The sequence below is a fragment of the Leishmania braziliensis genome, chromosome 28 (genome assembly GCF_000002845.2).
Source record: "Leishmania braziliensis MHOM/BR/75/M2904 complete genome, chromosome 28".
NCBI lineage: Eukaryota > Euglenozoa > Kinetoplastea > Trypanosomatida > Trypanosomatidae > Leishmania > Leishmania braziliensis.
The window spans coordinates 857,702-884,173 of record NC_009320.2 but is presented as its reverse complement, the minus strand read 5'-3'; the positions used below and the strand labels follow the sequence as shown (position 1 = coordinate 884,173).

General features: G+C 55.8%; 9 protein-coding genes across 9 annotated transcripts; all 9 read right to left on the bottom strand.

Moving 5' to 3' along the window:
* Positions 1–2,038: 2,038 nt before the first annotated feature.
* Positions 2,039–3,250, bottom strand: LBRM_28_2410 (putative glycoprotein 96-92; the record flags this gene model as incomplete). The annotated part of the gene is made up of 1 exon (XM_001566219.1): positions 2,039–3,250. The coding sequence occupies one exon, from the start codon at positions 3,248–3,250 to the stop codon at positions 2,039–2,041; it is 1,212 nt and encodes a 403-aa protein (XP_001566269.1).
* A 2,087-nt stretch (positions 3,251–5,337) lies between these two features.
* Positions 5,338–5,511, bottom strand: LBRM_28_2401 (putative 40S ribosomal protein S29; the record flags this gene model as incomplete). Its single annotated transcript, XM_003723150.1, has 1 exon — positions 5,338–5,511. One exon carries the CDS (start codon positions 5,509–5,511, stop codon positions 5,338–5,340), a length of 174 nt encoding a protein of 57 aa, XP_003723198.1.
* A 1,205-nt stretch (positions 5,512–6,716) lies between these two features.
* Positions 6,717–9,560, bottom strand: LBRM_28_2400 (conserved hypothetical protein; the record flags this gene model as incomplete). Its single annotated transcript, XM_001566218.2, has 1 exon — positions 6,717–9,560. One exon carries the CDS (start codon positions 9,558–9,560, stop codon positions 6,717–6,719), a length of 2,844 nt encoding a protein of 947 aa, XP_001566268.1.
* A 1,133-nt stretch (positions 9,561–10,693) lies between these two features.
* LBRM_28_2390 (conserved hypothetical protein) lies at positions 10,694–13,378 on the bottom strand (the record flags this gene model as incomplete). The annotated part of the gene is made up of 1 exon (XM_001566217.1): positions 10,694–13,378. The coding sequence occupies one exon, from the start codon at positions 13,376–13,378 to the stop codon at positions 10,694–10,696; it is 2,685 nt and encodes an 894-aa protein (XP_001566267.1).
* A 1,522-nt stretch (positions 13,379–14,900) lies between these two features.
* Positions 14,901–15,638, bottom strand: LBRM_28_2380 (conserved hypothetical protein; the record flags this gene model as incomplete). Its single annotated transcript, XM_001566216.1, has 1 exon — positions 14,901–15,638. One exon carries the CDS (start codon positions 15,636–15,638, stop codon positions 14,901–14,903), a length of 738 nt encoding a protein of 245 aa, XP_001566266.1.
* A 1,952-nt stretch (positions 15,639–17,590) lies between these two features.
* LBRM_28_2370 (conserved hypothetical protein) lies at positions 17,591–19,546 on the bottom strand (the record flags this gene model as incomplete). The annotated part of the gene is made up of 1 exon (XM_001566215.1): positions 17,591–19,546. The coding sequence occupies one exon, from the start codon at positions 19,544–19,546 to the stop codon at positions 17,591–17,593; it is 1,956 nt and encodes a 651-aa protein (XP_001566265.1).
* A 781-nt stretch (positions 19,547–20,327) lies between these two features.
* On the bottom strand, positions 20,328–21,017 carry LBRM_28_2360 (conserved hypothetical protein; the record flags this gene model as incomplete). Its single annotated transcript, XM_001566214.1, has 1 exon — positions 20,328–21,017. The coding sequence occupies one exon, from the start codon at positions 21,015–21,017 to the stop codon at positions 20,328–20,330; it is 690 nt and encodes a 229-aa protein (XP_001566264.1).
* A 501-nt stretch (positions 21,018–21,518) lies between these two features.
* Positions 21,519–24,023, bottom strand: LBRM_28_2350 (conserved hypothetical protein; the record flags this gene model as incomplete). Its single annotated transcript, XM_001566213.1, has 1 exon — positions 21,519–24,023. One exon carries the CDS (start codon positions 24,021–24,023, stop codon positions 21,519–21,521), a length of 2,505 nt encoding a protein of 834 aa, XP_001566263.1.
* Positions 24,024–24,498: 475 nt separating this feature from the next.
* Positions 24,499–25,974, bottom strand: LBRM_28_2340 (putative A/G-specific adenine glycosylase; the record flags this gene model as incomplete). Its single annotated transcript, XM_001566212.1, has 1 exon — positions 24,499–25,974. The coding sequence occupies one exon, from the start codon at positions 25,972–25,974 to the stop codon at positions 24,499–24,501; it is 1,476 nt and encodes a 491-aa protein (XP_001566262.1).
* Positions 25,975–26,472: the final 498 nt, after the last annotated feature.

Sequence of the window (26,472 nt, the reverse complement as noted above, 5' to 3'; positions counted from 1 at the left end):
TGTGTGGTGTGTTTATTCTTCTCTCCTTTTTCGTTTTCATTTTTGGTGCATTCATGCCTCACGTTCTTGCTTGGTTTAGAGGAATAAAAGAGAAAGAGGTTGACTCGCTTCTTCCGGACAAGACGACGGCAAATGTCCAAGACAAAGATGATGATGGTGGTGGTGGGCGATTAACTGGGGAAGAGTCGCGAAGGAGAGCCGGGGCTGACCTGAGAAAAGAAAGGAAACTGAACAGAGGAAGAAAGAGCAAATAAAAAAAAAGATAACTTTGGGGTCTGGGGAATCTCTCTCCTTTGCCCTTCCATGTGGAAAAGGAAGGAAGTATGCCTCGGGGGGCGGAGCGGGTGCATAGACACGCACACACACACACATAGACACACAGACACACGCACAAGTGTCCTCTCACATAGTGGAGTAAAAAAAAAAAGAGAAAGAAAGATGGAACTAAAGGAAAAACACGAAGCTACACGAGGTGCATGAAAGAGTGAAGAAGAGTGGCTAAAATAAAAATATAAATATAAAGCATCTGCATCACCCTTTTGATAATCTCAGGAGAGGGAGAGAGAGACGAATTCATACGCATCTACACACACGCGCGCAGTACACATAACCCTCCTCAAAATCCCAATAACTTTCGGCAGAGCTTATGGCCTTCTTTTCTCCCTGGCTGCTTCGCTATACGCACATACCCTGCATGAGAGCGAAAGAACGGAAGAGGGAGGAGACAGAGAAGTCAAAGGCCAAAGAGAGTGCATTACGATCGCGCACTTGCATGTACTTGGAAAGGAGCGTATGTCTTCTGAAAGAAATACAGAGAGGGGGGTATCTCGCAGAAGAGACAAGGTCAGAGAGAGAGAAAAGAGAGGTATACAGCCGGCGTATGAGAGGCAGAAAGGGAGTGAGGAGCACAAAAACCTGTTCAATGAAAAAAAAAAAATGCATTAAAGCGATGTTGAAAAGCAAAACACACGACCACGAACAGGCAGAAAAAAAAAAGAGAGACTACACGCGCGGGACACCGGCAAAGAGGGACAGTGGGAAGAGAGAGAGAGAGAGAGAGAGAGTGTGTGTGTGTGTGTGGCCCAAGGAATACACGCAGAGAGGCAGAGGAAGAAACAGCCAGAGCGACAGTACACACACGCACACACACACTTTCTACCTAGATTCGCCTAACCATACACACAAGTACAGAGATGGAGAGCGACGCAACACCACACCAGAGGCATCACTCAGCAACAGTGTAAAAGCACAGCGCCTCATCGTGCAAGAGCCCTGTTTTCCGTCTATGAAAGAGTACCTGCCGGCAAGGAATACGACTGAGAGCATACGCAAGGTGGTACAGATATCACAGATAGAGGGACTCTGACGTAGATGCGTAGAAGAGCATCCAGCAACCCATCAGCTAACATACATGGAATACAAGAGAGATCATCGAAGTAAAAGTGCGCCCGTTGAGATACCTGAAAAGAGAACGGGGTGGGGAAGAGGGAGGATGGCGTACAAGGCACCCAATGCGAGGGGATGCTGCCCATAATACGACAAAGGAAAAAAGAGCAATCCACCGGTGTCAAGAAGAGGCACACGCATGCACGCCCGTTAGCACGCTAAAGAGACAAACAAGAACACGAGTTCATCGAAAGAGGTGAGGCAAGACGAAAAAAAAAGAAAGGGAAGGACAAGGTCAAATAGCATCGTCCCCACAAGCAGGCGCATCTACATAGTCAGCATGGCGTCGTGCAAAGGCCAGAGGAGAGGAGGGTGCCATCCAGGCAAAGTACATACACACACCCGTAGAGGTACAAAGGTGGCAGTGGCGAAGTGATCAACCAAAGAAAAGGAAGTGAGTGGCGAATAAAAAAAAAGAAGCAACACAATAGTGTGTGCATAACGGGCACCATAGAGAGAGAAAAAGTGGCTAGCGATGCCAGGAGTAGCCTCCAATACGCATGGAGAGGCACAGATCACCTCCTCACTGCAGTCCCCCCTCCCCTAGTATTCACGCGCGCATGACGTAGCTTCGTTCATTCAATGTCGTCGTCTATGCATCCACGAGGACCTCCTCAGTTACCTTGTCCATACCTCTCCTTTCCTCCCTTGCCCTCTCCTCCCGCTCCCGGCGCTCCCGCTCGTACTCCTCCTCGTTAACGATTTCGTAGTTCTTCTCTAGCTGCTCCATCACTCGCCTGTGCTTTGCCGCGATCTCCCTCTCCTCCGCTTCTTTCTGCTTCCTAAGCTGCTCCTCAAGGCGCTCTCGCTCTGCAGCAGCAGCCATCTTCTTCTGCTGGAGAATCTGCTCCTTTTTTGAGTCTGTCTTGCCCTTCATGCGACGCTCAGAGACCTTCTTGCGGAGCTCCTCCTTCTCCTTTTCCCGCCTCTTCTGCAGCTTTTCTTGTGCTTCCTTTCGCTGGCGCTTGATCTTCTCTGCCTCCTGGGCCTCCCTCTGCTTCAATTCCTCGCGCTTCCTCTGGGACTCCTCGCGCTGCTTGCGCACCATCTCGGCTCGCTGCTTCTCCTCCTCCTCACGCTGGCGCTGCCGTTGCTCCTCCTCCTCCTTCCGCTGACGACGCGTCGCAGCAAAATCATCCTCGGCCTTCTTCTCGGCCCTCTTCTGTGTCTCCCTCTCCTCCGCAATGCGATGCTGACGGGCACCCTCCAGCTGCTTCTCGTGCTCCTCCTGCAGCTCCTTCAGCCTCTGCTTCTCGGCCTCCGCCTCAGCCTTGCGGCGCTTCATCTCCTCCTCGCGCTGCCTCTGGATCTCCTCGCGCTTCCTCTGGGACTTCTCGCGCTGCTTGCGCACCATCTCGGCCCGCTGTTTCTCCTCCTCCTCACGCTGGCGCTTCTGCTCCTCTCTCTGCTTCCGCTCCTCCTCTACGTCCTTCTGAGCACGTGCATCTTTCTCATCTCGCTTCCTGCGCCTTTCAGCTTCGGCCTGACGCACCCGATTCGCCTTCTCCTTCGCTGCCTGAGCCTCTGCTTCGCGCGCCTTGGCAATTTTCTCAGCGAGCCTTTTTTCTTCCTGTTTAAGCCTTCTAGCGACTTCGGCAGCAGCCCCACCTTTGTTTTCCTTCCGCAAGAGACGCTTCTTGGTGGAAGGAATTTCGGACAGGGGCTTATCCTTGCCAGCGCCGTTGATGTGAAAGCTGTCTGTAGCGACCGCCTCCTCGCAGGAGGTGTTGTTTAGCGGGGTACCACTAACCTCTGCCTCAGGGTCGACATGCTGTACCGCTGTATCGGAGCCTGCAGAGCTCATGGTGATGCAAAGGTATAGTGGTGTGTGGGTGTGGGTGTGGGGGGGGGGGGGGGGGGTACGTCTAGGACGGAGGAGAGTCACTAGAGAAAGAGAAAGCAGAGGGGGGAGGGGACGCCTGGAGTTGGGGAGTGTGCAAATAGCAGAGCAAACAGAGAAGAGCAGATGAACGGAGGGAGAGAGGAAGAGGGAAAGGCGGGAAAAAATGGGGAGAGTGAAGGACCCAAAGAAGAGGAGAACAAAACAAAGAACACAAACTCAGCGGCACAGCAGGGCACACACACACTCACGCTCACACTCGCACGCGCGCACGGAGATGAAAACAAGAACGAGAAAGCCAACAAAAGCAAAGGTTTAAAATAAATTCGCTTTGGGAAGGAAAAGGGGGGAAGTTACTGGTGTATTTGTCTCGTGTGTGTGCGGGTGCGCGCAGGCATACACGTGTCCAACCAATGCTGCAGACTTTGCCTCTTGTTCTTCGTCCGTTTGAGTTGGAGAACGTATGCGCGTACGCGTACTCTGGGTGTGTGCGTGGGGCTTTTCGTATAACACGATGCCCACCCTGGCAAAACAAAACAAAAAAAGCTTCTGTTGACTCTTTTTCCACAGTACAAATTCAGAGAAAAAAAATGGAGGTAAGAAAGAAGTGAGAGCGCACGCGGGATAAGATGGCTTTGCTGCTTTGGCTGATGCGTGTTGCTGTGTACGTTTGGTGGTCGGTTGGGAGAGGGGGGTGGTGTAGAGAGAAAGGACGTACGTAGATGACTGAAGTGTATGTAGGCGTCGGCACGTATTTTGATAAACTGCAGGGAAGTCGATCAGAGAGTGCTGCTTCTTTGGGGTGAATCTCTCTGCTTCGTTGGCATACAAGGGGCGGAAGACGCAAGGCTGTAGTTGCACGCGGACAGTAGCAGCGAGTCACGACAATGATAGTGTAGGCGCAGGCGTCAGTGAGCAATGGAGGGGTGCACGAGAAGGCATGAGAAAGGCAAAGTCGCCGAGCGTTCACACAACAAAGGGGAAAAAGAGGAAAGCAGAGGGGACAAGAGAGTAGTTAAATCGGAGAACAACAGTAGTAGACACTCCCATTCGGGGAGCTACATACCGCGACTCGCTGAAGAACACGCACCACCGCCGATAGTGCTCAGGTCCGCCACCTCAAGCAGCGCCGCGCGTCCGTGATTCACTACATCGCACACCCATGCCTTCCCTCATCTCATCAGCGCAGAGCGACGAGAAGAGCGACCGGGGGAAAGTGCGCATGTCCATGAGCGATATGTGCATGTCTGTAGACCTTAGCGACATAACAACACAAGCGACGAGGGTGTTTGCGAGGAGAAGAGGCAGCGTACGCCGAACAGCAGCGTTGCTGACTGATACCATGACAGTGCGCTCTCCCTCTCTACGACTTCTCCTGGTGCATCGCGCATTTCCCTGTTATGCCCACTGCGCTGTGTTACATTTTTGTTTCCTCTTTTCTTTTTTGAAGGGAAAACACTGAATTATGACGTTGCCTTTTAAAGTGCCTCCTCACGGGCGCAAGCAGGCCTTCCCCCGGTGGGTGTGATTTGGAAAAAGCGATGCAAGACGGACAGTGGGCGTACAGGAAAGGGGAGAGGGGGACATCGAGAGAAAAGAGAGGGAGGGAGTCGCCCACCTGCCCCACTCCACCTTTTCCCACGGGGCGCCCACGCACCGGTTCGCTCACTTGACGTCCAGTCTCGCTTACCACCCAGCACACGCGTACGCACGGAGAGAAGCAGAAGGCGGTGACAGTGGAAATAAGCATAAAGAAACTCTTGGAAGTTACTAGCTCGTCCGTTGTTTGGGTAGACAACCCAAGATGAGTGTGACGGCGAGACGGTGTTCAGTGAGAGCGGAAAGGCAAAGGAAGGTAGAGACGCACACGGCCGCGTGTGTGCTTGTGGTGATATGAAGCAGGCGCATATGCGCACCTGTTGCCTTTACAGCGCACACAGCGTAGCCCGCTCGCTCTCTCCCCCGCCCACGTCGGCCTCGCCATCACACAACCTCCACACTTCATCTTCGCCGAAGAACACTCAGTTCTTTCCCTCTCACCATCCTGGCACTTAGCGCAGCTTGGTGAAGCCGATGTGCTCAGCGTTCTCACGGAAGCACTGACGGCACACGTTCAGCTCGTACTTGCGGATGAGAGCCTTCTGGTTGGAGCAAATGACGCAGCAGCGGGCGCCCTTGCCCATCCCGATCTTCTGGCGGGAACGCCACTGGTCAAGATGGCCCATGTTTGACGGAAAACGCGAGAAAGATGCGAGCAGATAAGCCTTTGTGTGGATTTCCGTAAGGAGGCAATGTGTATGAGTGTGGTGATATAAACGTGTACGCGCATGTGTAGTGAATATGAAAGCAAAGGTCAAAGAAGAAAGGGGAAAGAAAAGGAGGCGCAAGAAAGACGTGTGCAGCGAAGTGGAGATTCCATAACACATGAGAAGCGAAAGCAGAGGCGGCCCGATGCTAAAGCGGCATCGGTGCTCTACGAGCAGCGGGCAGCGCGGAAGAAGAAAGGGGGAGAAGAAAGCCGCAGTCAGAACATTACCTCGCTGCCGATTCCGACGCACACCGTTTCCCTGTTCCCTCATCGATCCCTCTCTCTTTCCTGGGGTCCCCTTTTGTTCTTTGCGTCACAACAAGGTGGGGAAGATGAAGTCAGAAAACAAGGACGCACGTGTCGACATGGACAAAGGGGGAACGTATTTACCCTCTGATACTTCCTTTCTTTTCGTGTGGCCGTTGTTCCCCTGTAATGATGAGCAGCGGTAGTCGAATGTACAAAGTACTCCTTCAGCGTTTGCCTTCGCGTACGAGCGCGTCTGTGGGAGGGGGGGTGACAGATGACGAGGAAAGAGAGGGAGGTGCCGATATGCACATCAGCTGAAACCATCCTTCTCATTCCCTCCCCCTCCCTTTCCCAGATCTTTCGGCCGCGCCTTTCTGGCCTTTAAAGGCAAAAAAAAAAAATACGTTATCGGTTGCGTTACAGCGAAGATGGCCAAAGGCAACACAATCGTTTCGCCCACTCCCTGTCTGCTGGTGATGTGGTAGCTTTACACCGTTCCTCTCTCTGCACGACTTCCGTGCAACCGACAAAGGGGAGGGATATGTGGAGGGTGTGCGCGGAACGCAAGATTGGGGAAGACAAGACATAGAAGAGCGACTGCCGCTGTCGCTTTGCGTGCCTGCAGAAAAGGGGAAAAGAGGAGCTGGGCGACAGCGACGCAAAAAAGGCAAAGCTGACGGCGACGCCACCCTCAGGTATCGAGGGTATGAAAGGTGAGCCTGTGGGCAACGGAAAACGAGGAGTTGATCCTCCAACGTGCAAGGCACCAATGTTCAGCTTTTCTCCTCCGCTGCTCCCACCACAGCCCAACTCGACACCGACCCCCGCCCCGTCCATCGCGCGCTCTCTCGTTATTCGTCTCTGTTCGTAGCTTTACGCAAAGTTGTCCAGCAGGCCAAGCAACAGACTGTGCGTTGCAACGTGCGTCTTGCTGCCCTCCCCCCGTCCGTCAAGGGGACTGTAGTACTCCCACCAACGCGACCCTCCGCGAATCGCCTCTATCATGTTCACTCGAAGCCTCGTGTAGAAGTGGTGCAGCTGCGTCTCTGCCAAGCCGCCGGCCGCGGAGCTGGTGCTGTCCAGCACCTCCAAATAGTGGGACTTAACACCGTAGAGGAAAAGCAGGTTGGCAGAGGGCCACACGTACCCCATCCACATGTTATGGTGTGGCAGCCCCGATTCACGCGCAAGACGCACCGATGAGAACGACACGGACATCAGCCCGTAGTCGCTCTCCAGCTCCTGCTGAGCTAGCGCAATGGTGCGCGCTGCCCTGGAGAGGTCTCGATGTACCACGCCAAGCATCACAGGGTACAGGTTTGCGTAGCCAAAGTACGGAGTATGCGTCCAGCTGCTGCACCCAATGCGGTCGCCGTAGCGCATCTCTGTGGCATTCCAATGCACAGCGTTCAGGTGAGCCTCCCAGTCAAGACGAACACTCTCCGTTTCATGCAAGAACTCAGTCTCGATTCGGCTGATCAATGTGCTCAGCAGCGCAACCCATGAAAAAGCATCCACGTGCGCCTCGCGGTGATGCTCGCCAGCACAGATGGGCCGCGGGTAGTCCTCCATGCCGCTTGTTGGCAACCAATGTCTATCCCGGCCACGCCAGCGGTATACCAGCAGGCTTTCCGGCTGGTCCTCCGTCGGCTGCAGTGGCCACTCCTCCAGAGGCCTGCGAGAGCGACAGTGTCGGGCCAGCTCGTCCGTGGCGCCTCCGCATTGCGTGCGGTGCCACCACGTGCGCCAGCGCTTCAGTGCGGGCAAAATGGTGCGCAGAAATGCCATGTCAGCAGCCCTTTCCCTCTCGAAGTACTCAGGGGTGTTACGTGTCTTGCGACGGTTCGCCGATGCGAGTCGCGCCGACTTGCGACTCATCTCCTTCAGCAACTCTTCCAGCCCCAAGAGCAGCGTTGGTGGGGAAGCCATGGTGGGATGCTCGTAGCGCAGCGCCCGTGGTGTAAAGGAGCGCGTCTCGGCACTGAAGACGGCGCGGTTAGGCACGAAGCCCGTCTCTGGGTCCTGCGCACCGAGCAGCCATGAGGCGAAAATATCCTTCGCCATCTCCTTATTCCACCGTGTGAGAAACAAGAGTAGCAGCCCTGTCAATGACGGCTGGCCATACGCTTCGTCGGTGCGCGAGCCGATAGCAGCGAGCGCGCTGACACGCTGCCGTGACGCCTGCAGTTGCTTGTCGCTCCACAGCTCCGCGGCCCGCCCTTGCTGATCCCAGGCGTCGTCCACGTCGGCGGATACATGCAGGTAGTGACCCCTAGTGAAGGTTAGTGATCCAAACAACTCCGCCAATGCACTTGTGGCAATGCGCTCGTAGAGGCCCTGGGTGCTGTTGAACACCGTGAGCCATGGGCGGAAGATCTTGGCGGAGTGCAGACTGATCGCTTTGGACCTCCACCGAAGCGCATTGGTCAGCTGACACGTGCTGAGCGCCTCGTAGCGTGGGACAAGGTTTCCGACCCTATGCGTGGTCGACGCCTCCAGAGCCGCATTGCTTTGGGCATGGTCAACAGGGCTCAACGACAGCTGGAGGCGGAAGCTTGAGTCGTACGCCTTGCGCAAAATCATGATGTTGTGCGACATCCATGACGACGGTGTCTGAAACGACTGCGGGTCCTTCGACTGGATGTAGGTGAAAACAGATTCAGGCAGCCGCCGAAGATCCAGCTGTTGCTGCTGAAGCTCGCCAACGTGGGCGCCGCCACCAATGCCTCTGCCTCCAGCCGCAGCACGCTCTGCAGGCGTGGCACCAACCGCGTCCACTGCCGTGCGCTGAAAGGCCTTCTCGACGTCGGTGTGAAGACCATAAACGTGCCATGGGGCGGTATCGTAGAGGGGGCTATGGTCATCATAGACGCGGAGCGTAAAGTCGGTGTGTTCTGCCTCCCCCTCTGACTGCATGCGGCTCTTCAGCACCGGGCTCCAGTCGCCGTCGTTGCGTTCAGTAGGCGCCTCTAGCTCTATACGCTCCTGTATGTCCGCGTGCGACATGTACACTACCATAACCAGCGGCGAGTTGCCTTCAACGCGACCGTGGATGCGCACGTGCCAGGCATCTGCAAACGGGCTCTTGAGCAACTCAATCTCGAGAGAAACCTTGTTTCCTCGGTCCTCCACCACCTCCTTGGCGTAGTGCAGTCCATCGTTCACGGTCCACATCACCTGCATGACCTCAGGGTCACTGTCCTTCTTCTGCGTCGTGCGCGGGGCGTTCACCTTGTTGTGCAAGTACGGCATCGTGTGGCGCAGAGGATGCTCCATGGCCGAGTCATACCACGCAATCCCCACAGTGACTGGCTGTAGAGAGCGGCTCTTGACGGCAAAGATGCGGCTCGGTTCGTAGGTGCCCCACATCATCGTGCGGTTGTACTCCCTAGACGGGTAGAGCGGCGGCTCGTTGAAGTAGCGAGTGTAACCGTCCTCCATGGCCTGCACGGTCCTGTCTGACCAGATGTACTGCTCTTGCAGATGACAGCGCAGGCTTTGAAACACGAAGAAGGGCGTGTAGTGCGCCACGATGAGGAGTGGAATGCCGAGAAACACAAGAATAAAGAGTAGGTAGCTAAGAACGCCACGTCGCGTGTCCTTGGCCTGGCGCTTCTTGGCACGCTGATACCGCTCCTGCACCGACTCCGCCGGCATGCTCACCTCGGTGGCGTCCGTCTCCGCATCTTTCTTCAGCAAGAGACGACGGTCACGCATGGTGAAGCAGGGAACGGTGCTCCTCTGGTAGTTGGCGAGTCGAGTCGTAAGAAGTGAAGATGTGCACGCAGAGCAAAAGGGAAAAGGGTTGAGGCTGGGGGCTACGGTAGCGTTAATGAAGCCGCAGTCGTACCAACAATGGTGCTGTGAGTACAATGAATGTAGAAACGTGAGATGCGCTGCTGTCTTCACAGGGAGAAGACGCAGAGGCGCAGATACGGCGCCCGGCCTCGGAGATGTTGACCAACACTCCACTTAATAATACACTCTCCTCTTTTCTCAAATACCTTGTTCCGTTGTCACCGGGCTGTCTTCGTTTCCTTCACTGTCTCCACACAAAGCAGATACGAAGGAAAAAAATCAAAAAGACTGTCGCGTAGGCGTGCATGGGCATACATATATATATATGTGGGTGCGCATGAATGCGCGCAGCACAGGAAAGAATGAAGCCATTTGAGCCCATGTCATCGGTGTGGGGCGAGGGGTGCCAATCACAGATGAGAGGAGGTAGTAGAGTCAGTTCAAGGAGAAAGAAAGTGCAAGTTCGAAAGTCGCGTGTGTCAAGAAAGGAGGAAAGCGCCACACAGTGGTGGTGGGGAGGGGGGAGGGGGGTAGAAAAGTGCGTGAAGGCAAGTCCCTAGGAGCACAAAGTAGGAAGGAAGCCAAAGTGTGTCTGTATTGCCGTCTCGACCCTCTGCCAAGCATGCTTGCATAACGTCTTGTCGTGAACGCTAGGAAAAGACCAGACGCGTAGGACCGCATATTTTTCTTTGTTTTCCCGCTGTGAGTACTCTGCGTGAGATAAACACACAAGGCACCGACGCCGCCCAGCATGCACGAGTGCCGGCATGCTGCGTCTCACTCGGAGGGAAGAGGGCACCTGTGAATGCTTCCTAAGTTCAAATTCGCTTAAGCGTGCCTGCGGTGGCACTCGTACCAGGGCATACACACACACAAACACAAGTGTGAACCATCTGTACTCGAAAGGCAGCACGGACACAGTCACGTACCCACTGGCAAACGTGACGAGTGTCGCTCTCCGTCTCACACACACAGAGTGCTGTCCCCCCCCCTCCTCCTGCGTCCTCCCTCCCCCCACTCCCACCCTAAACAACTCATTAAGACCCAGCCTCTCATACATTTGCCCATGGCACCTCGCAAGGTGTGCCAAACAACGAGGAGGCGTCACCACCGGCAATCGGAGAGGGTGAATGATGGGGTTGAAAGGACGCCTCCTCCTTGATACGGCGCCAGATGGGAGGGGTGCCGGGCGTCTCCGCCTGTCCCAAGGTGTCCACCGCGCCGCCGCCTCTAGAGGCGTGTCCCAACAGCACCCCCGAGACAGGACCGGGTGGGGTGTGAAGCTGCCGTCCAGTCCTCAGTACGGTGGACTCGCCGGGTGAAGCGCGGTTGGAGTTCGATGTGGGCTGTACCAGTCGCCAAGGAGACTGCGTTCGCATCTCTGCCGTGCCGCCAAAGTCGCTCATCTGCGAAGACCCCAACCGAAGTCGCTGCATCGATGACAGTGTCGAGGGAACAGCCCCAAGGCTAGTAGAGTGAAAGGAAAAAAAGTCGGCAGCTGCCTCATCGTAAAGCTGGGGTGGTAAATGCGTGCGATGACGACTCGTTTTGTGCCCCTGACGCGAGGTGGTGACGGGGGTGCCAGAGAGAGGGGGAGTAGGGTCTCGCGGCCCGGCGGCAGTTGTGATGGCAGGCGGCGGCTCCGCAGAGGAGAGGGGAGCAGCAGCGGCGCGCGTGAGGTTGTGCGGCGACACCGAGCCGTCCGCGGCGTTGTTGGGATGCACTGAAGATCTCTTTGGCGTGGAGAACACAGAGGAAAGCACGGGTGTCGGGGTGCCGGTGCGAAACGTCGTCGTGCCTTGCTGCCGTGGCGGCGTAGACACAGTCGTCGAGCGCCGCTGTGGGGAGAGACTGTGTGCGAAGGCAGTCGAAGAGCTGGTGGTCGTGGTGAGGGTCTTGGGATGCACAGCTGGCGGTGCAGGAGAGAGAAGTGGAGAGTGAAGTCCCGGCGGTGACCGCAGTGCCTCTGAAGTGAGGTGCTGCAACCTGGCCTTTCGATCTCTATACGCAGACCAAATCGTAGAAGCCGTGGGAGATGGAGCGATAGGCACCGTGGCGCGCGACTGTTCAGAGGCCGAGTAGGGTCGGTCTAACGAAAACTCCTGCAGGAAGTAGTGCGGCGAGGTGTCGCGGTTCGCATGCGCTGGCTTGTCAACTTTTATGGCATGGCCAGCCGAGGTGGAAAGCGCCGCATCCTGCGCCTCCATGGGCCTTGCCGAGCGGCTTACCTGAGGAGGGGTGCGCTGGTCAGCAAGAAGCACACGCGAGGTCTCCGCCGACGTTTTTCGTGGAGGCCGAGCGGGTCTCCGCTCAGACAGCTTCGCCACACCACGAGTCGCTATGCAGCGCTCCGGTGTGATATGGGTGTCCTGGACGGGCACCAACGACGGCATGAGCATCGCGGACACCGCCGCGTGCTGGCGGGCAGGCGTCGGCGTTGTCGCATCTACTCTCGGACTCTGCGTCGCCTGCTTCTCCATGTAAAAGAGCAGCCGCGCGCACTCAGCCTCGAGAAGCTTTACGCGCTCCTCGTACTGTTGTGTGGACTGGAAGTGCCGCTCTACCTCGTGAGCCAGCTGCCGTGCCATGTCCTCCTGCTGTCGGGCGGCCCGTTCCTTGATAGTGGAGAGATCCTCAAGAAAACTGCAAAGCAATGCATTCATTTCAGGACTGGCTGTTAACTCCAGCGGAGGGACTTGCTCGGTCGCCGAGGAGCGGTCACCCGCGACGCGCCGACGCTGCTGCAGTGGCGGAGCCTTGAGACCCTCGGCAGCGGCGCCGAGGAGCACGCGCACCTCCGTTGCGCCCTTCATGCAAGCCTTCAGAACGTCGCACACCCACTCCAGCTCCAAGCTAAGCTGCGCGGAAGGCGATGGCGCCATCGCCGAGTAAGCGAACGGAGAGGCGCCCGCGCCTTGGCGGTGAAGAAAGGATGTGGTGTCGGCAAAGCCACTGGCATTCTGTGCGGTGGCAGCAGGTGTGCCACGAGGAGCCATCAGCATTGACGAGAGCTGAAAAGCGTCACCACCAGCCGCCAATGTGGTGCCCGCGTCGCAGACAACGCTGGTCTGAACAGCAGCGTCAAAAGCAGCGCGCGTCGCATCCTCCACAGCATCCCGCAGCTCGTCTAGAAGTGAGGCGGCCTGCTCGAGAGTCAGCCGGGTGCGCGCCTTCTCGAGCTTTGCAGAAGCTGTATGAGCATGCAAGGCGTCTGAGACGGTCATCATCAAGCGGTACAAGTCTCCGGTGTGCACTTCTCCATCTCGCCCCTCGTCCGCTGGGCGAGTAGAAGCGCTGACGGACAGTTGGCCATTCCGGAATCCAGATGCAGCGCTGTCGCCCACACCGACTAAAACCTCCTGCATTGCTTCTAATCCCCGCCTCAGGAACTGACGCTCTTCAATTTGCGAGCGGAGAAGAAAGCCTACGCGCGCCGTCTCGGTCACCTGCTCCTCACGCTTCGATGCAACAAGCCGATCTGCTAGGAGTCGACAACGCTCTTCCAGAGCACGCACTTGCTCCTTGCTCGACATTGTCACCTCCCGTACAATCTGCTCTGTCACTGTGCGCAACTCATTCAGCTGTCGCTGCAACTGCGTTTTGTGCTGCTTCGACCGTAGCAGCTCTGACCGAAGCGTGTCATTCTCACGTTGGAGACTCTGGAGTACCGAGACTCCAGAGTTCACCGAGGGGGTTTTAGTGCGAGCGGTCGCAGCGATCGGCTTCTTTTGCTCCATCCCTGGCGAAGGTCCGACAAATTTCTTCTCGCGCAGTGCGCGCCTCGCAAAAGAGGTCGAAAGACGGAAATTGTCGTCACGTCGCAACCTCGTTTCGGCAATATTGGGCCGGCTCCTGCTCTGCACTGGCCACCGCGCGCAACTTTCAGAGAACGCCTGCGAAAAAACAAACGGTAGAAAATAGAAACACAGGACGAAGGCAAAGCGTAGGGGGTAGGCAGAGCACACGTGGGCTTCAAGGATACAGTGGAGACAGAACAGGAAAGGGTGGGGGTCCGGTGGGAGTGGAAAGACTGCCGCGTGCTGCTACTGAGCACAGAAAAAAAAAAAAACACACAAAAAGGTCAGAGGAAAGTAGAGTGTATGTAAGACACTCGTCTGTGAAGATGCGCTTCCCTCTCTTCTGCTCCATCAACGGCATTAGTTGATGCCTCGCGCCTCTCTGTGTCTATCTATATTTCTAAATGTTGCAAAAGGAATGAGGAAAGCATGCAGCTTTACTGTAAAGGGTTTTGGATGTGGATCGGTCGATGCGTCGAACGACACCTATGGACGCTGGAAAGAACAGTCAGTGGACAGTGTTCGGCAAAAGGATTGTCATGCGGGCACACACGCGCGTGAGCAACATGCATCCGGGTGTGTTGAGTTCACAGTGTCTCTTTTTTTTTTTCTTCCTGCGCCGCTCTAGAGAAACCGAATCAGCGTGCTTCGTCTTTCCCTTTGTGCCTCTTCTGTTTCCCACCCCCTCCCTCCTCCTCCTCCTTGCCGCTTGGGAGGTGACCGTCTATGTTGTGTATGTGCTCGTCAGTATCTTGAAATTGGGTGTACAACAGGCAGAGCAACGGCAAACAAAGGAAAAAAATAAAGCGTTGTTGCCTGCCAACACAGCAAGAGAAGCAGAAGAAAATAAAAGACAAAAAGAGAAGACGAGAAGAGCGGAGTAAAGAATGGCCAGCTGCACCCTGCGACGGATCGACGCGATGATTACCGTGTTGTGCGTCCTTTAGGGGGTGGGGTGCCCACTCTGTGCGGACATAGGCAACTCTGTTGTACTCCAGGAAGACCTGTGTTGCAGAGGAAGATAACCTCTACATCCACTAACCAACACACACGTGCGCAGAAAGGGAGTGATCGCTTCCTGCACACCCTTACAGAACAACATCACGGATTTGCTGTCACGCATCTGCACACCCATTTTGCCGAAACCCATCGCTTACTTTCGGCTTAGGTGCTGCGTGATGCGGCAAATTCGGCGCAGCTTATTTTTCCACTTGCCTTACCGGCGTTATCGTGCGCACACGAGCGCACGCCTCAAAGGGCTAAGGAGGGGACGACAATCACAACGATATATGCATCCACCACACAGAGAGAGAGACATGATGCAAGGGCGCACGCGTGCACATCCATCACCACCACCGCAACACACCTCTGAGAAGAGAGCAAGGGTAAACGAAAGAGAAAAGGACAGACTCTTCGTGAAACACAGGCACTGAGAAGGAAATCAAGGTACGCGAGAGCGAGGCTATTCTGGGGCGGGCCCACCTTTCTTGTAGCGCTGCACCCACAGTTGCCCCATCTCATCAAAGGACTTCATCGACTGCCGCTGCGTAGCCACGTTATCCTTCACCTCTGCAAACATGATGCGACCCAGCCATGGCTTGTTCTCCGGCATCAACTGATTGTCGACACCGCGCAGAACAAAGTCGAGCGCCTGCTCAGAGATGGCCTCCCCGTTCGAAGCAGTGAATTCTTCGTGGAAGCGTGCCGCCCATCCCTCCTCCTCGAGACGCTGCAGGGAATAGAGCATCGCATGGTACGCTTCCATGCTCATCGCAAAGTTGCTGCGTCGCATCGCGTAAAAGACTGCGAGAGCTTCAGCGTAGCTGTTCGTGCGTGCAAACAGATGCTGAATGGTCCGCATTGAGAACTGCCGGCCCTGTCGAGCAGAAACCTGCATAAGCTTCACTAAAAGGTCCGTGCCGTGCCTCGATGACAGTGGTACGCAAAGGAGTAGTAAGCGGTCAAGCGCATCACCCAGTCCGCGGCTAACATCCTCCTCGCGAGGTGTCGCTGGGTCGAGCTTGTGTTTGTCTAAGAGTCTCGCCACCGCTTCGCAGCGCTCCTCTGCCGCTTTGGCCTCTGCTGCTGCCGTCTCGTTTGCTGACATGGATGTGGCCGAGGATTGCACATGCTCCTCTGCCCTTGCAGTGCTGCTCCACAGTTCATAAATGTCTCTGCGTGCATCGGCAGCACGCTCCATCACAGGCGCATCGCTGTTTGAGCGTTCCTCGCCCGCCTCCGAGGACATGGGTGGAGTCGCCGGCTGTGCAGCGTCTTCTGAAGTCAAAGTGGCGCTTTGCCAGCGTTGGCTAGTGGAGAGGGCACCGTGGGCGACTGACATTGGTGACCCACCGAACGCACACACCAACGGCAGCGGCCGCACAAGAGGCATTAGCCTCGCCGCGGGCTTCCGCGGGCAGCGCAGGAGAAAAAGAGATGACTTGCTACCGCGCATGACTGGCTGAGGTACGTGAGTTACCCGATCGTCAAGCAGCAGTTGCAGGAGGGAAAAGAGCGACCACAGAGCCGAAAAAAAAAGGTCAGCACACACGCACACAAAGGGAAAAGCAAAAAGGGGTGGTCAGAGAGAGTCAGTTGCCAGCGCTAATACACGGTATTGCATAGATACGATAGTGACGCCTAGCCAAGAAGTCGCGTTCATGTATGGAATCTCGAAACGTTGGGGAAGACATCGGTGCGTCAAGGTGAGAAAAGTAACTCAGAACTCGGAGGCGAAGTTCAGCCACGTACCTGCAAAGGCGTAGCCTCGTAAAGTCCGTGCGTCTTTGCCCCACCAGCACACAAGCCTCCTCCTTCCCCCACCCCCCACCTCCGCTTCCGTTCTGATTGTCGGCAGCGCCACTCTCTGGCGCGGCGTGTAGTTAGTGGAAAAGGGTGTACTTTAGCCGGAGGTGTGCCACGACGATCGAGGTCGCTGCCGCCGTTCGCACCGCTTTGCATTGACGCACCCTTGTGATTCTACCTCTTCAGCTCCTGGTGTTTACTGCTTTGTTTACCTGTTCGTTTTATCGGCTACTCGGTGTCTCGGACACAATCACACACACACACACACACACACACAATCACACACACTACAACTCTTACGCTTAACGTTACAGAGACAAAAGAGACAAAGAAAGATGAACGGAGCAACAAAAAACAAAAAAGGAGTGAGGGAAGGAAGGAAGGAAAGGGCCTTTGAAAGAGTCTCTCCTTTGTTTCTACGTTTTCAGCGTAGACGTGTGTGTGGGTGTGGGGAGGGTAGGAGGGTGAGAGAGGGAGGAGGGAGAGAGGGGGAAGGGGGGCTGACCACTTGCCAACGCTCCCCTTTAGATATCCTTCTCGTTTATTTCGTCTTCCATAAACAAAAACCAGATCGATCGCTTGGACGCACGCGCACGCAGATGGATGGACAGTGCCGAAACGGGAGGGAGAGCACAAACGGCTGCCTTCCTTTTTTTTCGGCTGCATAGTGCGCATGACACAGTGGACAGTCCAACACTTTCACACGGAAAAAAAAACGCATAAACACATGCCAATGCTCGGTCAAAAATGAGACAACGCCATCCATGAGCGCCTTCGAGCACCACCCCCAAGCGGCTGTACACGACTGCCCCCTCACGTTGATCGCTCATCATGTTGCACCTGTTTTTCGAATCAGTCTTGCTAGGGTCTCCCTTCTAGTTAGTCCATCAGACTGAGCGCATGCACCTATGCGACACGTGAGTTCAGACTTCGTGAAAACTAAAAGCAACACAAAGGAGACGCGCCGAAGACGGAGTCCAAGAAAAGCATGCGAAGAGTACAACATGAATTGAAGAAAAAACTCGATATACTACAACGAATGCGGAACACACTCAAAGCAAACCTTAAACGTCTTAGCACACCACACACACAAAAGTCGCGGAGGAAGCCTTTTCGATTCTGTGATGAATATTCTTGATGGCGAACGAGAGAGAGGGTGCAGCTGCCATGGAGAAGTCACCACTCTTCTACCGCCATCGTGGTGATGGGAAAGAGAGGATGTCGAGTAAGCAGAATACTAAGCGCCCAGCACATCGGGAGGTCCACTGTTCGTCTCACTTTTCCTTCTTTTCTACTGCCATTCCACCCTGTACCCGCCTCTGTTGCTCGCACGCACTCCACTATGCACTAAAACATGCTGAGATCGGCGTTGCTATTCGCCAGCCACGGAATGCGCTCAATGATACCGCTAATTGCCGAGTAGAAAAAGGGGAGAAGGATAATGCGGATAGGGAACGCCAAAGTGTACACGCTGTACATGGTGACACTCGCAACACAGGCTTGCTCCCAGAAGAACTTGCTGCGGGAGCCGCCCCTGAAGCCCTTTCTCGCGCGCATGGCGGCGCCTTCGCTCACGGTTCGGGGGGCCATGACGCCGCTACCACCAAAGGAGTTGTCAGCCTTGCTGCTAAGAGCATTCAACCGAGCCACCGACGAAGTTACCTTGACACCTTCGTCGGCAGTCTTGGCCGACGCTGTTGGCGCAGCGGAGGCAGTAGCAGCGGCGGCGGCCTTGGTGGTCGACGCCGACGTGCTTGTTGTCCCTTCCTTCGGCTTCGCGGACTTCTCTTCCTCCTCACGCAGCATCTCCAGCATCATGGGAATCTGCGGGGCACGGCGGAGAATCTCCGGTTGAGCGCTTGCCGCGGCGTCGAGGTACTCTTTTGCCGCCGCGTACGACTTGGCCATGCCGTGTTCACCCTTGATGTGCATGCAGCCGCGCACAAAGTACGCGGAGCCGCAGCCGCGATCCATTGCCTTCTGCAGCCAAGCGTGGTACTTCGAGATGCTCTGTTGAGCCTCGACCTCCTCCTCGGAGAGCATCGATGACGCGGTAGAGCCTCGAAGCCACAGCTGCGCCAAGCTCAGCATGCCATTAACGTGACCAAGCTTGGCTGCGCGCTGGTAGAAGTAAATGGCTGCCGGAAAGAGGGGGAGAAAGTGACGCGCTCCCTGGTCGTACAGCTCACCGATCTTCTGATTCACAGCAGCGCTCGGCACGCTATCGTCGAGTGCGCGCTTCATCAGCAAGAAAGCACCGCGAGGGGACTGCAGCTGGCTATAAATATTGTACAATAGTAGCGTGCTCTGCTCGTGCTTGTGGTGAATGGCAGCGAGGCGCAGGAAGTGCAGGCAGCCCTTGATGTCCTGGTCCTCGAAGAACTTCAGACCGCATGTCATGAGTTCCGTCGCGCTCAGCTCACGCTCCTCGTCCGACTGGTACTCCTCCTCCTCGTTCTCACCAGTCTCACCAATGTTGACACGTGCCTTCTGCAGGTCGAGCTGCGTGCACATCAGAAAGTTCTCCAGTGTGCTCGGCTGCGATCGAATTGCACGGCACTGGTTGTGGAGTCGAGCCATCTCACTCAGGATGTTCTTCTGCTCGCTCGCCGTATTGGTGGCGTCGGTGTCTGTTGAGTTGTTCAGCGTGGCCTCAACTTCCACCAGCTTCTTCTTAATCTCCTCCTCCTCAACGCGGTAGTTCTCAAGCTCAGCCTTGATAAAAGCAGCGGTGCTATCGTCCTCGTCGTCGTTCTCCTTCGGCTCCTTGCCCGTGACCTCCTTTGCCACCTCGTCAAGCAGTTTATCAAGGTCGTCCTCCCCGCCCGCCTCCTTGCCGCCAGCTTCGCCGTTCTTCTCCACCTCATCTTGATCAGACGCCTTCTTCGCCGCATACTCGCCCTCACCATCCTCGATGGAGGGAAGAACGGGCAGCTGCGTACGGAACATACGGTCGATCTCGGCAATCGATGTCAGCAGCTCGTCGTCGGCGCGCATCTGTAGGTCAAGTAGACAGCTCCATGGTGCGCCGGACCTCTTATCCAACTCCACCACGAGGATGTTGTCATCCTCCATGCGCCACTCCACCTCATCGTTCACAGGGGCGTACAGGCGCCACTGCAGGATCCGCGTCTCCTTGTGACTGATGCACAGAATGCAGCTATCCTTGATATCAACCGTCAGCTCGCGCGGCCGCACGCCGTCGGGGAGAACACACGGAATGCGGACTTCGAGGCACGTCTCGTCATCCTCGCCCTGGGTCCACCGAGCCTTCCCGATGCTCTCCGTTACGGGGACAGACATTTCTCCGCGCGGCGTATGTGTGTCTTGTGGTACGAACTGAGCGAGAGAGAGAGAGAGAGAGAGAGCACCAACTAGACACAAGTGCAGGCACTATTTTTCTAGCACCAACCAAACAGAACGCAGGGGTCTAAGACACAAACACGTAAGAAAAGAAGATCTGTGATGGCCGGCTGGCTGGCGCGAAGGGGCTGAGAGGGTGGATGGGAGCAGCCGGGTCTGTGCACTTGCTGTCAAGAATGTTTGAAATAAACGCCGTTTTCTTTGTACTACAACGCTTCCCCTTTTTGTGCAGGATAAACGTGTATGCATGTATGAATAAGGTCCCTGGCAGTACAAGTGCTCGAGCGGAGTCGTGGTGGAAAGAAGAGATTTGCATGCAGTGAGAGTAATACGAAGAGAAGTGTATTCAAGGTGAGGGAAATACGTGCTTCGTACACGTAACCAAGCTGCGTGCCTTGTATTTTTTCGCTTCCCCATTGTGTCACTACTGTGCCATGACAGAGAAACAGGGAAACAGCAGCATGGCAACGGAGAGACGACCCTCTCATCACCGAGACCATGCTTGTCCTTTTGGTCTTTGTAGAGACTCGTGTGAGGTTGACAGAAAGACCGCCATCCCGTTAGTCACATTCAACGCGGCACTTCATTGTGATGCGTCAATCACTTTCCCATGACAGTGCTGACTTGCAACACTTCCCGCTCCATCAAGTCCGCAGTGTGCACTCTCGCTTTTGCTCTGCAACAAAAAGAGGGAGGAAGAGTGTCATACCACTCACTTGGGCTACGCCGTCACGCGTGGACGAGCCATAACGAGCGTCTGGGTCCGATAATACGAGTCCGTGATAGGCTTCACACGCACAATCACCACATTAGCCTCCTCAAGGGCAGCACGGAACTCATCCTCGTATGTCACTTCGCCAAAGTCGATTGTTGTGATCGCCTTCAGCATGCGCTTCACCAGCGGTGTGACGTACTGACCAATGAACGTACGCTTTTCGAAGGTTTGAGTGAAAAAGATGTTGCATCCTCCCGGCACCTTGGGGACTGGGCTACGGAGCATCTGCACGCAGTGCCGCAGCGCTTCGACCCGCGACGGTATGATCATGAAGCTACCGGAAAAATAGAGGATGTCGAACTTCTCCGTGTGCGACTTGTTGTAGGCGTGAATGTCCGCCTGCTCAACCTTCACCATATCCTGCAACCGACCGCCACACGCGGCGACATTCACTTGAGCGCTGCGCACGTAGGCAAAGTCGTAGTCCACCCCAGTCACTGTCATTTTCTTGCTCACGATAATGTCACGGTTCGCTATGAGACTCGTAGCGGTGCCGATGCCGATGTCCAGCATGACGCTATTCATTGGGCACTCCAGCAGCACCTCCCGGTACCACCGCGAGGTCATTGACACGATGCAGGTGTCGTACACCAGCGACCGGAACGACTTTACATAGTCGGAGACAACCGCCAGCATGGTTGTCTTCTTGGGGCAGCTCTGGTATGACATCATCAACCAGGGAAAGGGGGAAAAAGTGAAGGGTTACGGATACAGCAGTGTAAAGTAGCGCCGTGAGCTCACGAAGAGACGGCGTGCATTCGAGCATACATGTGGGGGATACAGCCGTCTCCTCCAACGAGAGATGAGGAGGGGTGTACGTTGCCAAGAGAAAGTGCGACGACAGATTAGGGTAGATGCCGCGTGTGCCACAATTTTGTTGACGCCGCTAAGGGAAGAGAGAAGGCGGGCACTCCTCCCCCCCCCCTTCTGCCGCTTGGGAATCGTACATCACCCTGGATGTGCTTCTTTACTGTGTTGCATGCCTCGTCCATTCCCGGCGACTCCATGCAGCAGCAAAGCCGGAGAATGATGCGAAGGCACGTTTGTCATGAACAAATCGAGGAAGTAAGCAAGACAGTCGCCACCGCACCTCCGTGTACACACGCGTAGGCGTTTCACCTTGGTACACCCACTCGCTCATAACTCCTCACGCAGGCGCTTCCGGGCCAGTCGCGTCCACTCCATCAGCTGCCCGTCCAGCACACAACTACTCAAAAAGCGATTGAAGCGCACGTTCTCTGCAGAAAGAGAGCCGGGCTGTGCTGCCTTACCTTCTCCAGACTGCAGAATTGATTGCGCTGCGCGCGACAGCCCCGCGTTCTTGTTAAAGAAGAGGATATGCAAGTGTTGGACACGTTTGCAGAACGCAGACGCCAGTGAGCCTTGCTGCTGTGCCGTCAGCAGCCACAGTGAAACATCGTCCTTCAAACTCGTCCCCATGAAGCTCATCTCCGACATCACGCTCACTGGAGGTCCCTGCGAGCCTCCATTCAGAACGAGGCGCTGGGCAACTCCAGTGTCTGATGGAAGCAGCACCGCCTGCGCCAGAGAACCATGGCACACGGCCATGTAGGGTTCCTGTGCCAAATCTGAGTAGGCAAGAGAATCAAAAGTGGTGATCGAGCTAGGGTGAACCACTCGCTCCATCAGTGCTTGGAGCGCTGTGCGGAAGTCAGTTCGTGACAAGAGACGACTCGCGCGCTCCGCATCCGCCTCGGCCAGCACAGCAGAGCGCGCCACATGCGAGAAGTGAGGCTGCGTGCGGAGAGGGAAAGAAAGGCGACGCCAGTTGCCGTTGCGCAAGAAACAAGCCCACGCAGAGGTTACCGGCTTCCCCTCACATTCACCACCTAAAACTACCAGCACACCTCTTGACCGTGCACCCGTGACCCTCGCAGGCCAGATGTCGTCGTCTCCCTCGCCTTCGTCTCCGCTGCTAGCGCCTTGCTGCGTAAGAAAGGGTGGTGGTGAAGTACCCTGCCCCAAGTGTGACGCAAAGGTCAACTGGCGAGCTACAGCTGCTGCCGCGCGTTGCGAGAACGTGGTGTGATCGGCGTCGTCAAAAGCGGTGTGCGCGCCGCCGCTTCTGCCTTGCAGAGGGGTGTCGGGCAATGCCAAAATTGCTGCCGTGAAGAAGGCGCGACGCGGTACGTCGACGCCGAACGGGATGAACACCTCTCGCCAGACCCGGGTTTTGAGATCCAGTACGTGAAGGTCGTTCAGGTACGTACGGCCAGCCCCGACGCCGCCAAGCATGAGCAAGCACGCATCTTCTTTCACCATCGTGACGGAGTGTCCGAAACGTGGAGGCGGCTTCACACCGTACGTGGAAATCAGATTGCTGCTCCACACCCATGTGTCGAGATTCAGCTGGAACAGCTCCACCTCAAGGTAGGAGAGCGGATCGCGGCCGTTTTCAGTCCCGCCAATGTACGCAAAGGAGTGGTGGGCCAACTCCTCGCTATTGGCGTCAGGCCACGGGGTGAGCGTGGCGAACGCCCTGGAAGACAGAACAGACACGGACGGTCCATCAAGTGGAAAGTAAATGGTGTGCTGGCGTGGCTGAGCAACGGAGTGAGCAATTAGGGTAAGGCACAGCGCGGGGTGGGAAAGGATGTGTGATCCGTCAATCGACACACGGTCAAGGTTTGGTCCTCTAAAAGCATTGCTGTCGCCCTCCGGCATTGGCCCGCGAACACCACTGCTGCTGTGACGACTCCCCGCACCACTGCTATTGGACATATCCACCAGATGCGATGCCCCGCCGATGACGAGAGAGACGTAAAGGTCCACATTGTTGCCTGTGAGAAGTACGGGTATGCTATCAAGAGCCTTTTTGCCGAAGCGACCTGCTGTGGTGCCAAGGCGACTCGCCTCTGTCGCGTGCGCGCCGTGGCTGTGGTCAGAGAGAAAGTGCTGCAGCACTAACGCGTCAAGGGATGCCAGAGGCACGACACAGTGCCCGATTCGAGGAGGTGCCTGCAGCGTCGAGGTGTGACCAAGACGCAACGCTGGGTGCAGGGCGCTCCACTGCAGGCACGACCGCAGTGACGGATCATCTATGAGGCGCAGACAGTGGATGTTTCCTGCAGCCTCGTTCTGCGGCGTGGAAGCGGCCGGCACTGGCGCCAAGCGCCAACGCCACAAACTGAACTGGTTCGATACAGCGAAGGGAGAAGCACATGGGGCGCCGCCGTACTGGAGAGTGTACATCTCGTGTGGCGAATAGCTGGAGGCTAGAGTAACGCTGCTGGATCCGTACCACGCGGGCATGTCCTCGTACAAGGTAGTGTGCAGCAGGCAGCGCAAAGACGAATCCTCGTGCGGCGCCTGCCGAGCGCGCCTTGAGCGCTGAGAAGTGTAAGTACCTTTTAGTCGCATCTGTGGCACTTCGTCACCCGTCCTACGCCCAGCTTTATCATCCTCGTCCGATGAGGTTGACGGTAACAGCGAAACTGAAGAAGACCGGACTCCGTCTTCACTCTCCCGAAGTGGGTAGTAAAAGATGGGACGGTCATTTGTTTTGTCGTCGTAGTCGCGCTCCTCCTCGCTGTCGCATGGGTCATCGCGCTGGCGATAGAAGCGGCGACGTTGCTCGCCAGACGGAAATCCGTTGTAGCCAAATTCGTACCAGTTTTGCATTGTTAGAGACTGTGATTTTTGTTTTGTGTACAGTGCGCGGAGAAGCACAAGACGGATGAGCATAAAGAGAGAACAGCAGAGCGGAAGGGCGAAAAAAAATTGCCAAAGAGATAAGTGCGGGAGAAACGAAAGAAAAGGACGCGGAGAAAGGATGAGGGTCTCCCTCATCCCGTTGCATCTCAAAGAAACTTCATTAGCGATCCACAGGGACCTTCATGGTCGAGGAGTACGCGCTCACACACGAAACCAGCGCTGACCCGAAAGAGAACACGAATAGGAAACCCTTAGTCACCTCATCCTTGCATGCAGCCGTCATGTAGACCTTTTCGCTAGCGACGCTCTCCAAGGAACATAATCCAGATTGGATACAGTGAGATGGCAAAGGGGTATTGTAAGGCAAAACAGCCATGCGCTAATGATTCTTTCAAATATTTGTATATGCATTGAGTCCATCAGATGGTCCTCGAGGATGCGTTTACAAGTGCCCCAACTCTCTTCTCGACACCTTCTTCTGCGGAGACAATATGTCAGAACCCTCCTGAATAGCTAGGGTCCCAGCTCTACTGCCGCGCACTCGCTTGACCTCCATAGGCGATATCCTCTGGAGCACTTTCAGCATTAGACGACTCGGTGCACTCTGCCTCAGGTCAGCTTCCGACATTAGGAAGATGCGCGCAGCTGTAGGGCATAGCTTGCAGTAGTCGCCCGTGCAGTGATCATCCACCACCTCTGCGACTCTCTTGAGCAAGGCAGCCCCGTCGGTCCCAGCGGGCCATTGAACGTGAACGACCTCCACATCCATGCTAATATGACTGAATATGTGCCGAACTGTTCCACACAACCTGACGCCTGTTGGCCTTGCCTTCTCTTTCCAGGTCAGTACGCTCAGTGGGTGTTTCGCCAAATGTACGGCAACCTCCTCGTCATCTGCTGCGGATGCGCTCACGGTAGGAAACTCGAGCATACCACCCAGCAGCCCATCTGCTGGACGGCGAACAATCACAAAACGCCTGGCGTCACAGGCGCGATCGGCTGACATCTCGTGCACAACACATATCTCGCGCACGCTGCGTTTCGCCATTTTTGCAGCACGGACCGGTATGATACCCTCGATCGCCTCAATCTCACCACACCGCACTAGCGCGCTGGCGCAGCAAAACTGCTCTAAGGGACATGAGATGCAGAGCGGCACGCCGCCTGGGCGACACACTGACGCACCCAACTCCATCAGTCCTTGATTCAAGGCGCTCGGGTCTCGGCAAATCACGGCGGAGGTGGTGGGTGAGTTGCCCATGAGCTCTTGTCCCCACCTCGTCGCCTCTTTGATATTTGCCGAGACTTTGGGATCGAAATCTCGCTCGCCGCGGAGACGACTCAGGACGCGTATCACATTACCGTCCACAGAGCACACAGATTCGCCGAAACACATTGACGCAATGGCAGCCGACGTGTATGGACCTATCCCAGGGACTTTCAAGAGCTCCTCTTGGGAGGACGGCATACAAGGCGTAGCAGTTTCCCCTCGCTCCTTGGACCACTCCAGGAGGTACTGCGCACCTTTGCGAAGGTTCATAGCGCGGCGGTAGTACCCCATTCCAGCCCACACAGATTTGACCTCGTCTTCCGTCGACGCGGCGAGCGTCCTAATCGACGGAAACTTTTTCATCCACGCTATGTAGTACGGTATGACGGTCTCCATGCGTGTCTGTTGCGACATTACTTCAGACACCCACACTCGGTATGGATCATAACGCGGCGTCGTTGCACTTGTACGGTGATCCTCCCCGGCAAATTCTCCGCTTACGTCACCACTGCCACGAGGGAGCGTTTGACGCCATGGGAGGTCTTGGCGCTGGTGCTCCCGCCACCACACGATAACTTTCTCTTGAATAGAGCGGTAGTACTCATGCGTGGCGGAGCTTCCAAGCGGGGTGAGCCACTCGCCGCGCATGCTCGGCTTACAAACGAACCGGCGGGATATAAATACACCTATTTCAGCTGTCCCCGTCAGCCTCTGCTGCCTGCATTTTTTTTCCTTGTTCGTTGGCAGGGGAGAAGGGGTGAAGGAGAGAGCAAGTGGATTTCCCAAAGAAACAGACAAGTATGAGTCATAGCATAAGACAACACAAAAAGAAAATATTTGACGGCACACTGTCGGTCCATCGAGCTTGGACTGTGTGCAGTCCCAAATGCCACACGCGGAGTACCTTTCCCCAAATCGAAAAAAAAGTACCTCAACGGCTTAAAAGTCGGACTCTTCTTCTGAAGAGATCAGCTGGTCGGTGTGCGCCTTAGCACACACAACACAGGAAGCCCCACACGCATGACAAGAGAGGTTTGCTGGTGCAGCACATGAACAGGCTTCAATTTACTCGCCTCTTTATTCTGTTTCATCTGGGCGTTGACTACCTGCACGCGGCGCACGTGTAATCCACACATAGAGACACAC